Source organism: Lutra lutra, chromosome 3, assembly GCF_902655055.1.
Source record: "Lutra lutra chromosome 3, mLutLut1.2, whole genome shotgun sequence".
Lineage (NCBI taxonomy): Eukaryota > Metazoa > Chordata > Mammalia > Carnivora > Mustelidae > Lutra > Lutra lutra.
Genome location: NC_062280.1, coordinates 96,854,773 through 96,868,572, shown reverse-complemented (window position 1 = coordinate 96,868,572; position 13,800 = coordinate 96,854,773). Strand labels below are relative to the sequence as shown.

The 13,800-nt window shown below is 42.4% G+C and overlaps 1 protein-coding gene across 3 annotated transcripts in view; it reads right to left on the bottom strand.

Moving 5' to 3' along the window:
* ZRANB3 (zinc finger RANBP2-type containing 3) overlaps positions 1-13,800 on the bottom strand; it is a 329,435-nt gene that overhangs the window by 4,263 nt on the left and 311,372 nt on the right. For all 3 annotated transcript variants that reach the window (XM_047722507.1, XM_047722509.1, XM_047722508.1), the window contains exons 16-19: positions 10,363-10,464; positions 9,045-9,187; positions 2,719-2,829; positions 1,276-1,678 (exon numbers count right to left, since the gene is read on the bottom strand). In XM_047722507.1, the coding sequence (XP_047578463.1) occupies positions 1,276-1,678; positions 2,719-2,829; positions 9,045-9,187; positions 10,363-10,464 (759 nt within the window). The remainder of the gene's footprint in view (positions 1-1,275; positions 1,679-2,718; positions 2,830-9,044; positions 9,188-10,362; positions 10,465-13,800) is intronic.

The window sequence follows — 13,800 nt, the reverse complement described above, 5'->3', positions numbered from 1 at the left end:
TTCCCTAGCTCTCAAAGTCATGCTAATTCATCTTTGTAGAGATGTTTAATTAATTAATTAATTCTGTCATAATTTGGTGATACTAGGCAAATAAAAATGTCTGATTTGACCAACTGGCAGAAACTTATCCATTACTTTAGTGGGGAGAGAATGGCTCAGGAGTGACTTTTAAAATTAAACATTTTTCTCTAGTTTGGAACTTAGAACCGATTAGATCACAACATTAGAAACCAGTTGAATTTTGGAAATAAAAGTGAAAACTGGTTATTGTTTTCTAAGAGTAATATTTTTTCCATAAATTGCTCTGCCAGAATTACATTTTACAGTGGGATGAACGTAAATATTTTCTTCTCATTGTAATTATATTTTGGGGGTTATCTTCCTCTTGTCATTCAATAGTAACATCATGAAAAGTGGAACAACCAGACCATAGGTACTTCTTGATGGAATGTATCATCTGTTAAGCTCTCTTCCCAAAATAATTTAATCAGAATCTAATTAAGCCACTATATCTTATAACTATTATTCCGGAATCAGGGGGATAGGGAAACATGTCAAATAATACCATGAGGATACAGGAAGACAAATCCATAATGTAGGAAATCCTACAGGCAAATGATTCAGTTTCTTGAATAGTCAATGGTATAAAAAAAGGAATGGGGTGATATTAAAGATTAATTGGAACATAAGAAATATAATGAAGCAATGCAATGCAGTGTGTGGATCATATTGTGATCCTAATTTGAACAAAGTAACTGCAAAAAGATATGTTGAGACAATCTGGGAAACCAAGCCTGGAGTTACTAAGTAATGATAATTGTTTTGGGTATGATAATGGGTACTGGGGTACAGGATTATATTTTAAAAAGAGACAAAAAGAAGGAGGGTGGAAGGAAGTCTCTGTGAGAGGTACATAATGGAAGTATTTAAAGAGGAAAAGAGGGGCACCTGGATGGCTCAGTTGGTAGAGCATACAACTCGATCTCAGGGTCTTGAGTTCAAGTGCCACAATGGATATAGAGATTATTAAAAAAAAAAAAAAAAAGTCTGGAATTTGCTTTAAAATAATCCCAGGAGAAAAAAACGACTGAGGTGAGGGACAAATGAAAATGAAGGCAAAATGCTGATAACTGTTCAAGTTCGGTGATGGGTCTGTGGGTTGATTTTTCTATTTTTGTATGTATATTTCAAAAATTGCCATATTAAAAAGTTAAAGTTGAGTCAGTATTCATCACTCAGTACAATGCAGACTTCTGTCACATAATTATAATTTACCTGTTCCAGTGGGAGCTTTGAGATCCAGGTAATATCCAGAAGATTCTTCCTCTGGCTTTTGGGGGCATCTCTCAGACGTAAAAAGAGTTCTTGTGCATTCAGATTACATAGCTGACACACACCATGTTCAATTTCAAATACTTTGGCTCGCAGGTAATTGTTATTAGATCGAATCCAAAACTCTTCCTGACATTTCAGAGAGCAAAACCGTGAATCCCAAGCGTTCACTTTACACTCTTGCTTAGTTTGGCAAGTGGGTTGCTGACAGCGAAGGCAAAGTGGATTTCCTTCATTATCCACAGCTTGCACATAGCCTTTGGATATAGAAGGCTTCCCAGTGAGAACAGCTTGGGCTACGCAGGGATTTAGAAATGGGACACATACTCCATCATCAAGGAACTTTCTAGAATTGAGCAAAACATGCAATAAGTAACTAATGAGCTCTTAATACCAAAGAATCACTACTTCAAATAATGAACGGTCTTCAAAGGTTCTGTACTGATAAACAGTAAATGCGGGACCCACAGATTCTGCGATTCAGTGTGGAAACAACAGAGACTCAGCACTCGATGCTCCGGAAACAACAGAGAGTCAGCACTTGATGCTCCATGCCAAATAAAGGAAAGAATGGGGGTGTTACAAAATTCATTTGAATACAAATATGCTGCCTTTCTTGGGAATTTAGATATCTTCAAGTTAAACAATCAGACTTGGAAATACCTGGGGAAGCTGGCAAATGAGAAGTTAGAAAATTCTTTTTCAGGCTGAGAAAGGACAGACTAATGTGAAACCCCACCCGAAGCTGGGGCTCCTATGCTCTGCGTGTGTTGGACCACACACTGCAGGAGGACAGAGGTATCTACTAAGGCTTCCATGACACCTTGTGGCAGCCCCTGCTGGCCTACAGCAGACAGTCACACCCACAGAGTGACAGAGCCAAGGTGCTAACAGTGTTTTTAGGAATTGGAATGGAAGACTTGCTAAGTATGTGCCTCTACAGGTAAATCCAGATTTGACTAAATTAAAATGAGAAATGAAACATGACAGGACATGCACGCAATTTGTTAAAAGGAAAAGGCACATTCCTCAATTATGTTGAAAGGTCCTACATGGAATTACCACAACTGCTTGCCTATTTTCCGTGGCTGTTAGAAGCGTTAAAAGAAAAAGCTTCTTGTGATAGAAAGAGCTCATGCCTGGGAACATCTAGTGTCTTTGGGTGGGTCACCTGGTTTACCTGGTCTCAGGGTCCTTCTGATGTCTAAGGTGAGGACATCCTACTCCTCACAGGGTTACTAGGAGGATGGAGGAGCTACCATACCGTGAAAGCTCTTTCTAACCTGTAAGTGGCCACATCAAGGTCAAGCATGATCACAAATATGAATATAGAACTCTAAAGGAGGACACATAGTACTACGGTCCTCCTCATAAATGAAACCTTACTGTATAGGAAGTTCCTGTGGCCCGGATTCCTTTGTGATGAGACGGACGTGGCCCCCATCCTTCTTCACCTTGTCCAATGAGGCTACAGCAACATCTTCTTTGGTGATGTATCTAAAACAATTACATGTTAAGTAGATTTCCTCTCTTCTAAGTTTTTCTATTTCATGCTCCTGTTCCTCCTCGTAAAAGCAAGAGGAGAAAAGGCAAGACAGGAATCTTCATGGTGCTAATTACCAATATTAGGGAATATTTCCTACCTTTCCGTTGGCTTCCACGTGTGGGAAACACATTTCTGTTCCAAAGTGGTTTTTTCAAGATTTATTTTTCTAAGTCTTTCAAGAGTCATTCAGTATCCTCTGGACCAGTTTTCACTTAGGGGACAAGAGGAGTGGGTGTAGGAATAAGAAACAACCAAATCCACGCACAACTAACTGACAGCTGTGAGTAAACAGCTTGCCAGGCTGTGTGGAGAATGTCTCACTGCATGTGTACCTCCCTCTTGGCCTTTTTGTCCAAGTTCCTTCAGCCACCTTGATCGGTTACAACAGGGTATCAGCGTATTGGGGGAAAGTGATTCTCTTTTTAGTTAACCAGGTTTCATCACATCTTCTATATTCCTAAGGCTGTTTCCATTATTATCAGCGATACAGGGCTTATGGAATCTTCCATTGAAATAAAGCCACTCTTGATGTGGGATTCAGAACCTTATTACACAACACTATTGATACCACACAATGGTTTAGGGACTGGAAGTAAAGAGGAAAGTTATTCCAATTAAAGGTGACGGGGGAATTTAAGTAGGTAAAATGCAATTACCCAATTAATTTCTTCTAATTAGCATGGCCCACTTTCTCTGGTAGTTTACACTTATTGTAATTTTTTTCCTTTTTAATTAGTTTAAACATGAATTTCTTCATATTTCCAAGTACTTCTTAATTTGGTATCTTGACAATAAAATTAAAGTTAAATCACAATGGAATTCTGTAATTGTAGGTAAGATCTTAGAAATTTGCTTTTCTGTTAAAGTAGATTTAATAATTAACAGATTTGGTTTTTATAAACTTAATTTTTTGACTAGCTGATACATGCACATATTTCGAAATTCAAAAGGCAGGCAGTGGTGTATATGGTGAAGAGCAAGTTTACCATGCATTTCCATCCCTCCTCCAAAGTTAGCTCTATGATCAGTTTTTAACACATCCTCTTAGAATGTTTTTCTGTATATAGGTTTATACCTTTTATTTTCTCAGTATTTTTACTGACCTATAACTTATACCATAAAATTTCCCATTTTAAAGTTTACATTTCAGGGCATTCTAGTTCATTCACAAGGTTGTCCAGCCATCACCACTAATTCCAGAACAATTTCATCACCCCAGAAAGAAACCTGTATTCATTAGCAGTCATTCCTCATTATACTTTTCTTTTTTTTAAAGCAAATGGTAGCATAATAAACACACTAATCTCCACCTTGCTCTTTTTTACCTACACATCCCTCAGAGGTCTTTCCACATTAGTACATACGGGTCGCCCTGTTTTTTAATGATGACATGTTATTCCATTATTTCAATAAACCATATAATATGTTTAACCAGTTTCCGATTAATGGCCATTAGTTCACTGTTCTAGTCTCTGCTATCTCATATAGTGCTGTAATATCCCCACACTTATTTCTACACATTAAATCCTTGTAGAATAAATTTTCTGGAAGCAGAACTGCTGGGTCAAAGGTCTTGGGTGCTTTAAATTTGGACAGATTTTGACACATGGCTCTCTCCTTTGGGTTTGTACCAACCAATAGAGGGGCCTACTGGCAATGCGGGAGAGGACCTGTTTCCTCACACTTAAACTAGCTCAAGATATGTCAGTTAAAAACATCTTTGCTAATGGTGATACATATCTCCTTATAGCTTTAAATCTGCATTTCTCCTGGGAAGAGTGACCCTCTTTTCATATATTTGCATTTCTACTGGTGTGTTATTCTGAAAGCAAAGAAAAAAAGAATCACAGTGAATTCTTCCAGAATTCTCTAACTTGCCCTTTTGGTTCCTAAATTTCCCATATCTCCTCATCCCCCAATTCTTCAACCATTTCATTCCCTCGACAAAAGCACTTCACTAAAGTATTTCAGTGGATTCTAATGAACTCAAACACTTCCTGGCTTTGAGGGGCAAGGGGATATTAAGCCTTGCCTCAGGTATTATTCAGTGTTTAAAAGCTTCGAGACCTAATTCAGTAACTTTAAAAGATGCTGAGAAATCTATTCAGAGATTTAAGAGCTAAAAATAACCTTTCCTACAAGAGATTTAAGCACAAAATTCTGGAAACCACAAGAAAGAGATCAATCAACCCCAAAGCGGGAGGTTGACATCTTCTCAAACATGGCTGTGTTACCACCATTTAATTTTCCATTGAGGTTTGCTGGGAAGCTGATGTAAGTGTACCACCTCTCAAAAGGATTAGTGTAAGAATAGGGAAGGGAGGGGCACCTGGGTGGCTCAGTGGGTTAAGCCGTTGCCTTCGGCTCAGGTCATGATCTCAGGGTCCTGGGATCGAGTCCCACATCGGGCTCTCTGCTCAGCAAGAAGCCTGCTTCCCTCTCTCTCTCTCTCTGCCTGCCTCTCCGTCTACTTGTGATCTCTCTCTGTCAAATAAATAAATAAAATCTTTAAAAAAAAAAAAAAAGAATAGGGAAGGGAGAACATTGCCTACTGAAGTAATTCCTGGGTGGGCATGGCAGTATTAGATGGCAAATTTTAGAGAAGAGAAGAGTGTGTTGGAAAGTGGCCACAACAGTGAAAACAGTGCTGGGCTCTAGGATGCTGACCTGCTTTGGGGGTCCAAAGAAATCGCTGGCATCCTAACCCTAACAGGGCTCCGAGGAAAGCAGGCCTGCCTTTGACAAATGCGAACTAAGCAGCTGGAACAAGAGCTGGTGACCTTGGCTTCCATCCACATTTAAGACGGAGCTACTCAAAGCCAACTGCAAAATCTGAGCTTGGAAGGGTTCCGCGCGCGAAATGGTGTGTATCACTGCAGGATAATCTGGCTGGAGATCTAGCCACTGCTTAAAATTACTGTCTGTGTGTCTTTATTCTAAGGCCATTCCATTTTTTTAGAGAGGAATCCTCTAATTTTCTGCTCAAAAGTAAAATGTGTGTAGTACCCTAGAAGTGAAGAAAGGGGTCTGGAGAGTGCTGGTTTCCAATAGAACGCCTCTTCCTTTATCTCCACTAAGCCTGGTGTTTCCAAGGCTGGTGCCTCCCTGGTTCAGTTTCAACAGAATGTAAACTGGTAGGACAGTGGGAGGGCAAGGCATCCAGTGTCTACAGACTTCCAATCAGGCCTGTTGTGCAGCCCAATCTCTCACACCTGCTTTAAGAGAGACACAGTTACGCCAAGTCACGGGACCTGCTGGGGTTGTCCAGCAAGAACAAGCACGCTTCCCCAAAGCACACCCCTCTGCGGGCACATAGTTTTGTTTTCGTTGCTCTGCTAAGTCCACTTCCCTGGAGCCTTCCCCCTCTCTCTCTCTTTCTCATTAGTCACTGAGGTCTCCAGATCTACCTCTTGGCACCACTCCCCATCCTCTTTCCTCCATTCCCATCACTCCTAATGTCTCTTAACTTATGTGGGAGGCAGTATCTTAACCATCTCTCCCTAGGACTCCTCCTGTCTCTCGTATTCAGGCAAGCACTCATCTAGGTCCTTGGTAAAGGGACTTTGTAGATGTAATTCGGGTTACTAATCAGCTAACCTTAAGAAAGGGAGCAATTCCAAGAATGAGAAGGATTTGACACATCATTGCTGGCCCAGGGATGTAGGAACTCCTGTGTTAGAACTAGAAAAAAGCCTCTAGAAGCTAAGGGCAAGCCCCACTCTGACAGCCAGCAAGAAAACCCAAGTCCTACAATCACAAGGAACTGAATTCTGTTAACGACCTGACTGAGTGTGGAAATGGACTCCGGACTCTCAGGGAGAGTCTAACCCGCTGACACCTTGAATTCAACCTTAGAAAATCCAGAGCAGAGAAACCAGTAGGGCCAGCTCAGGCCTCTGACGTACAGAACTGTGAGAGAATACATTTCTGTTGCTTTGAGCTGCTAAGTTTGTGGTGATATGTTACATAAGGCAGTAAAAGAAAGCCAATGCAGCCTGCTTCCTTATTTCAGGTCCTCCCTTTTGATCTCATTTAGCAACTGCTGGCAGGGCGAGCTCTGGAAAACACAAGTCCGACTGATGACTCTTCTGCTTGACACAGGTCTTAGCTTTCATATAGCATCTCCATAAAATTTGATAGGTAACGCCATGTGCCTGACTTGGGTTTGTACTAGTTTCATAACTTCTGCTTTTACACCTGCTCAGCCAGCTTTCTTGGGTGGTTCTCTAAGTGGTCGTCCATGTCTGATGGGGAGACAACAAGTCTAGAAATGGCTGGAGTGGGCTGTAAGTTTAGTTAAGAAGGAAATTAAGGTCATGCAAAGAGAAGACCAATACTGCAACTAAGACAGTGGTGAGGACAATGAGAAAATGTAGGGAACAGGAAGAAGACTCGAGAGGAACAGCATAGGCAGGCATCATGCTTTCTGTTACACACAGGTGGGTATCTGTATGTGTAGGGGTGTGTGTGCATGTGTGTATATGTACATATATCAACATACACGTATATTTTAAATGTCTTTTTTACATAAAGTAATAAGCATTCATGGGAAATATTTAAGCATTATGGAAGAGATTAGGTGAGTCCCAAACTGGCAGCCTGTAGACAAATCCAACCAGTCAAAGGGCTTTAACTGATTCATAAGTATTTTACTTTTAACCTGAATTTGAATGACTTCAGATGGTTTAGGCATTTCCCAATTTGTCATACTTCTCCCCCCTACCTCAACCTTTTCTGGTTTTACACTTGATCTCATGTGTTCATTTATGGTTCCTGCTTTGCTTTTAGCCAAAGGAGTTTGCGATGCAGGCCTAAAGTATACAGTCCCTCCTATCTCCACGACTCCTCTATTATATGGTCTATAGCAAGACCCCTCATCAGGGGCACTGTCGACATTCTGAAACAGATAATTGCTTGGGAGTGCAGTTCTGTTCACTGTAGGATTTCAGCCGTATCCCAGGCCTCTAGCCACTACATGTTCCCCAGTTGTAGCCCCTAATTATAAGAAACTAAAATGTCTCCTAACATTGCCATCCTGGGGGAGTCAAAGTGCCCTCAGTTGAGAACTACTGTCTTAAAGAAACCTCTAGTAAGAGTTTCTAGGGTACCCTTCTAGATACTTTCTGTGTCATAACAGCAATTACATATATCTGTATCTCCATCCTTTTTTTTAAACACTTATTTTTACTCTTAATAATGTATCACAAGTATCATTCCTTCTTCTCACATATGACTATACCATATGCCACATTTTGCAACAGCTGAAGGGATCTGTCACTGCATAGGGATACAAGCTGGATGATCAGCCGCACCTTCTCACGTATCATTGATGGATGTTTTTTACCCGTGTGCATGGACAAGGCTAGAGACCGTAAACTGGTGGGGTGAAGACAGATGACTGGTGTGTGGAGACAGCAAGAGTGACAGGAGCTTGTTCTGCCACGTGGCTGTTCAGTTTGGTGCTTTGGGATCTCTTCCCATGCAGGAGCTGGGCAACAGAACAGCGGACTGTGCATTGCTGCTTCCTGCCGAGGGGACAGTCTATAGAGAAGGGAGCCTGAGGTCCCGCAGGGTGTGCCTGAGCAGGGCAGAGAGGACTATGTAGCCAAGAAAGGAAAGTACGCGTACAGGGATTAGGAAAAAACCTATAATGATTAAGGTAAAACATAGACAGGACACACTTGATCTTTTGCTTCTGGCCATGGGCATGAGACTAGTTCCCAGCTACCCTCTGGGTGCTGATGTGACAAGCAGAACTGGTCCCCTGCTGCATGGCACCCAGATTCACGCAAAGGAGCACAGGGCAGTGGCTCTTCTAACAGGGACGTGTCTTCCTGTCGGTAAACTGTGTCCTGGCTTTGGCAGGTCACAGGTCACACCGTCTGTCACTCTGGCCTTTCTTCTGGTAAGTGGGGACTCATGGGAACCAAGACCCAGAAAACCTGATCTTTCCAGCAGATCTGATCAAATTCACAAAATATCTAATTATGGTGCTATAAAACAAGCTGTTATTTTATGTATGATATTCTCTTAACTCATCAGGATTTCATTAGCGATGACATAAAATGTCTCAGACACACCCCCCCCCAACCCTGTGCCATGCCCCCGGCAGAAATAACCAGGACAAATAATGAACTACAAAATAAAAAAGAAAGACAATGCATACCTTTTCGTACTGTTTTGTTTGGTTTGTTGCTTTATGATCTCTTCCAAAGCAAGAAGTGGGCTACAGAAGAGCTGCCCGCTTTTCCTGATCATCTTTTGCTTCATGGCAGTTAGACTACTCCATTCTCGAACAAACCTCAAAATCTGGCAGAACATGAGATAATGAAAAGAGTTTCCAGCTCACCAGTCATCTTCCTTTGAAAGTAAAGCCCCTTATCCCATCAGAAAACTGCTGTTTTATTATATCCCCAAATAGGTTTCCAAATGCCACAATTTCAGGCTTTCTTCAGTTTGATGCATCTTCACATCTATTGTGAAACACCTGTGGCCAGGGCTGCAGAGGTCTCTTTGAATGCAAAGACTCTCAAAAGGTGCATTTCAGGACACCCAGCATACGTCCTTAACACACATGGGGACCAATGGCAACAATGTGCTCAGTGAGACGGAGAGAGGTCCGGCTGTCAGAAGCACAAAGCCAGCAGGGCCCCAGGCAAAAGTGGTCTTGGGGAGAGCAGGTCTTACAGCAGCGGCGGGCTTCAGCGCCACATCTGAGAACTGCTTTGTCTAACTACCTGACTTCTCACAGGAAGGCAGCCAGCAATAAATCTGGGACATTTTTACCAGCGTTGCTCTTATTATTAGTCAATTGTACTTAACTGGCAAGTTACGTACAATTTTCTGGGAATCTGAGAATCAGGATTCAATGATATCAGAGAAAATAGCTCACTGCTACCTCTTCCTTGATGGGTGCAACTGAGCCACGGGCAATGTTTGCTTTCCACTCCAAGGGCAGAAATGTAATCACTATTTTCTCATGAAAAGTGGTACTCTGCATGCTGCCAGCCTCACATGCCAGTGAGGATCAATCTGCCACAGATGAGGCTTAAGGCCTCCCAGGCAGGTCGTTGGCCTACGGCTGTGGGCTGGTGCTTCTGAGGGTGCCAGGGTCCCCCGGCACGGCACTGTCCCTGCTTTCAGAATTTGTCACTGATAGAACTTAACCGTCAGAGATAAAATGAGATTGTGTCAGATACGAATATCACAGTTGCTAATCCTATGAAAGAGAAATTAAACGATGTGAGGATAATTCTATCCACAGAAACTGCAACCCTAGGTGTGATCACTCACCAAGGAAACAGATCTCACATTTATTCTCAGCACCAAGGTAAATCACAGGCAGCGCCCGCACTGACGAAAATGCGACCAGTAATTTGACTCTGCACCGGGTCAGGAGGTAACTTTGCTTTTCTTAAACTCAAAATGGTCTTAAATTACTCAACAGATTTTAACTTAAAACAAATGCATAGGACTAGTCTTACCAAGGAGCGATTCTGTTTCAGCTGAAAGGTTGCTGGCAAGTCTTCCCAAAGGTCTAATTTTATATCCAAAGGAATGAAGTTACAGTTCATCTGGTTTCCATCCTGATTATAGATTAGGAAGGCATTATTAATCCAACTGGTCTGTAGGCCCTACTAATTATTTTAAAAGTAAAGAATTATATTCCTGCACAATATTCCCAGTCTCCTAACAGATAAATGAAGGTAGCACATCGTAACAAGGTTCTACCCACACAGCTGCCCTGCACAGATGCCGGGCGAAGGGAGGGGACAGGCTCCCCAGATCCTCTGAATGCCCCACTGCTCTCCCTCTTAAGGGTAACAATACCACGTAGAGGGCTGTAGTTAAACATGAGGTTTAAATATGGGTATTTCTTTTATAAAGGGGAAGAAAAACCTCTGTATATGAAAATCTATTGCATCAACAAAAGCTGAACCCATACTGGAATTCCCTCAGCTCAAAAGAAAGAGCCTCCACAATCACTTTGGAAAAAACACACAAAAAGCGCTTAACATATTGATTCAAAGATTAGACATGTAATGGTTGCTCTAAACTCTGAATCAGAGTTGGGATTCTGGCTAACATGAATAGCTTTTTGGAGGGATACTGTTACTATAACACAGGATGCTAAACAGCTGTTCCTGATCTTCCTTTTAAGGGGTTTTTATCCAAATTCCTACTTCCGGGTTTACCTCAGCTCAGTTTATAGCTGTGAATGGACCTGTTCGTGTGTCCTCTGCTTAGTGTCTCATGTTTAGAAGATTGAGTAACATTTTACGGTAAAGGGACACGCAAGTATTTAACTCGTTCATAAAAATGCACCTGAGACTATTAAAAGAGAGATGTCAAGAAGGTGAGGGGGTCCACGTGACACAGGCTGGGTGCTGGATCTAGAAGATGGGCCAGCGAAGCTGTCACACCAGGACTTTGCGGTTTCTCTCCTCCCTCCACCAGAAGGGTGGAACTTTGATCGAATGTAAAAACATTGATCAGATGACCCAGGATTCAGAGCTTTCACTGTACAGAATAGAAAGTGTAAGAAGTTTAAGGGCTTCTGAATTCTGTGTTGTACTCTGCCTGGTGTCTGCCTTTTGGTTTCTTGACCTTCAGTCCCCTCTGGGGACCAGTTCTCTGTTATATTCTCACATGGAGGTCTGAGAACCATGGCCTGGACCTCTCCCAGCACTGGAGGTAAGGGTACCTCGGCACTCAGACCTGTCCCTTGAGGAGCTGAAGAGGCCTTGGGGACAGGGGTCCAAGCCTTAAAGAGAAGCATCATTCACTGCCTGGCTTCATTACTGGTGTCTCTCTCTTGGCTGTGGTCCCACGAGAGAAGCAGCGTGGGGCTTCTGGCATTCACGAGCATAGTCATCTCCTAATCTTCTAGCAATCCCTTCTAATTATTAATTGGCAATGGAGATTATAACATGACCTGCCATCTATCTATATTTCTATTTGATTTAGTGTAAAACCTATAATCTAAGTTATCTTGATAAAAGGCATTCTTTCAGTAGGCTGGCTCATGAAGGTATGAAGTTATAAATATTATTAGTACCTATAAAGATTAGGAATTTGATACTGTAGACCAAACAGAAGTATTCATCATCTCAGCAAGTTTTTCCTCAAATACTCACACTAGGTTGCCTAGGCCAAAGATTCTCACAGGGCCCTGAGAACACTTTAGGGGATCCACAAAGGCAAAAGTATTTTCATAATAACAGTAAGACAACAACATTTGCCCTTTTCACCCTCATCCTCTCACAGATGCACAGTGATTTTCCAGGGACAGACAGATATGAGAATCTCAATGTCTTCTAATAAAACTCTAGAGAAATTGCTAACAGTTCAAAACAATGCAGGGGTGTCTGGGTGGCTCAGTTGGTTAAGCACCCAACTCTTGATTTCAGCTCAGGTCATGGTCTCAGGGTCCTGGGATCCAGCCCATGTCAAGCTCCTCCTGAGTGTGGACCATGCATGTCCCTTTCCCTCTGCTCCTCCCCATGCTCTCTCTCTGTCCCTCTAGAATAAATTTTTTTTTTAAAGATTTTATTTATTTATTTGACAGAGAGAAATCACAAGTAGGCAGAGAGGCAGGCAGAGAGAGAGGAGGAAGCAGGCTCCCTGCTGAGCAGAAAGCCCGATGTGGGACTTGAACCCAGGACCTGGGATCATGACCTGAGCCGAAGGCAGCGGCTTAAAACCCACTGAGCCACCCAGGCGCCCCGAGAATAAATAAATTTTTAAAAAAATCTTTAAAAAAATGTAAAACAATGCCAACTCTCCTCACAGATATAACTCACAGGAACAAAAGCTCCTTGGGGTTCTCAACAAATTTTGAAAGTACAAAGAGCTCCTGAGACTAAAAAGTTTGAGCACCACTAACCTAGGCTATGGCATGCAACTGAGCAATCAAATTTTTAAAGCTTCCTAGAATGTATTTGACGTGGATGGGCAGAGTCAGGCTCCTGCAATGGTGCTGTGGCTGCTACAAATGATCCGTAAAGGATCTAACTTTTATTTGGAAGTACAGTTGACACGATGTTATATAAGTTTCAGGTGTACGACATGGTGATTTGACAAGTCTATACATTACGCTGTGCTCACACAAGTGTAGCTGCCATCTGTCACCGTACAATACTATCACAGTATCACTGACTGTACTTCCTGTGCTGTCGCTTTCGTCCCTGTGACTTACTCCATAATCGGAAGCCTGTAACTTTCACTTCCCTTCACCCATTTTTTTTTTTAAAGATTTTATTTATTTATTTGACAGAGAGATCACAAGCAGGCAGAGAGGCAGGCAGAGAGAGAGGAGGAAGCAGGCTCCCCGCCGAGCAGAGAGCCCGACGCGGGGCTCGATCCCAGGACTCTGAGATCATGACCTGAGCCGAAGGCAGCGGCTTAACCCACTGAGCCACCCAGGCGCCCCCCCTTCACCCATTTTGCCCGCCTCCCCACCCTGTCCCCTCTGGTAACCACCATTTGTTCTCTGATTTGGGGTCTTTTTCTGCTTTGTTTGTTCATTTGTTTTGCTTTCTTAGATTCCACACAAAAGGGAAATTATGAGGTATTTGTCTTTCTCTGTCTGACTTATTTCACTTACCATCACACCCTCCCTGTCCATCCATGTTGTTGCAAGTGGAAAGATCTTTGTTCTTTTTCAATAGCTGCATAACATGCCATTGTGTAGCTGTGTGTGTGTGTGACACAACTAGAGCTCTTACTGAGAGTTCCTTATGGCTAGCCACAGTGCTAAGCGATTTACAGGAATTTGTTCATGTTACCCTTGCCTTGCAACAACTTCTCTCCACATCTTCCAGTTGAGGAAACCGAGGCACAAAGCAGTTAAGGAATAGGTTCAAGATTCCACACTCAGTAACAGCTATGAATTGAGGCAGTTTGGCCCTGAAGTCTGTGCT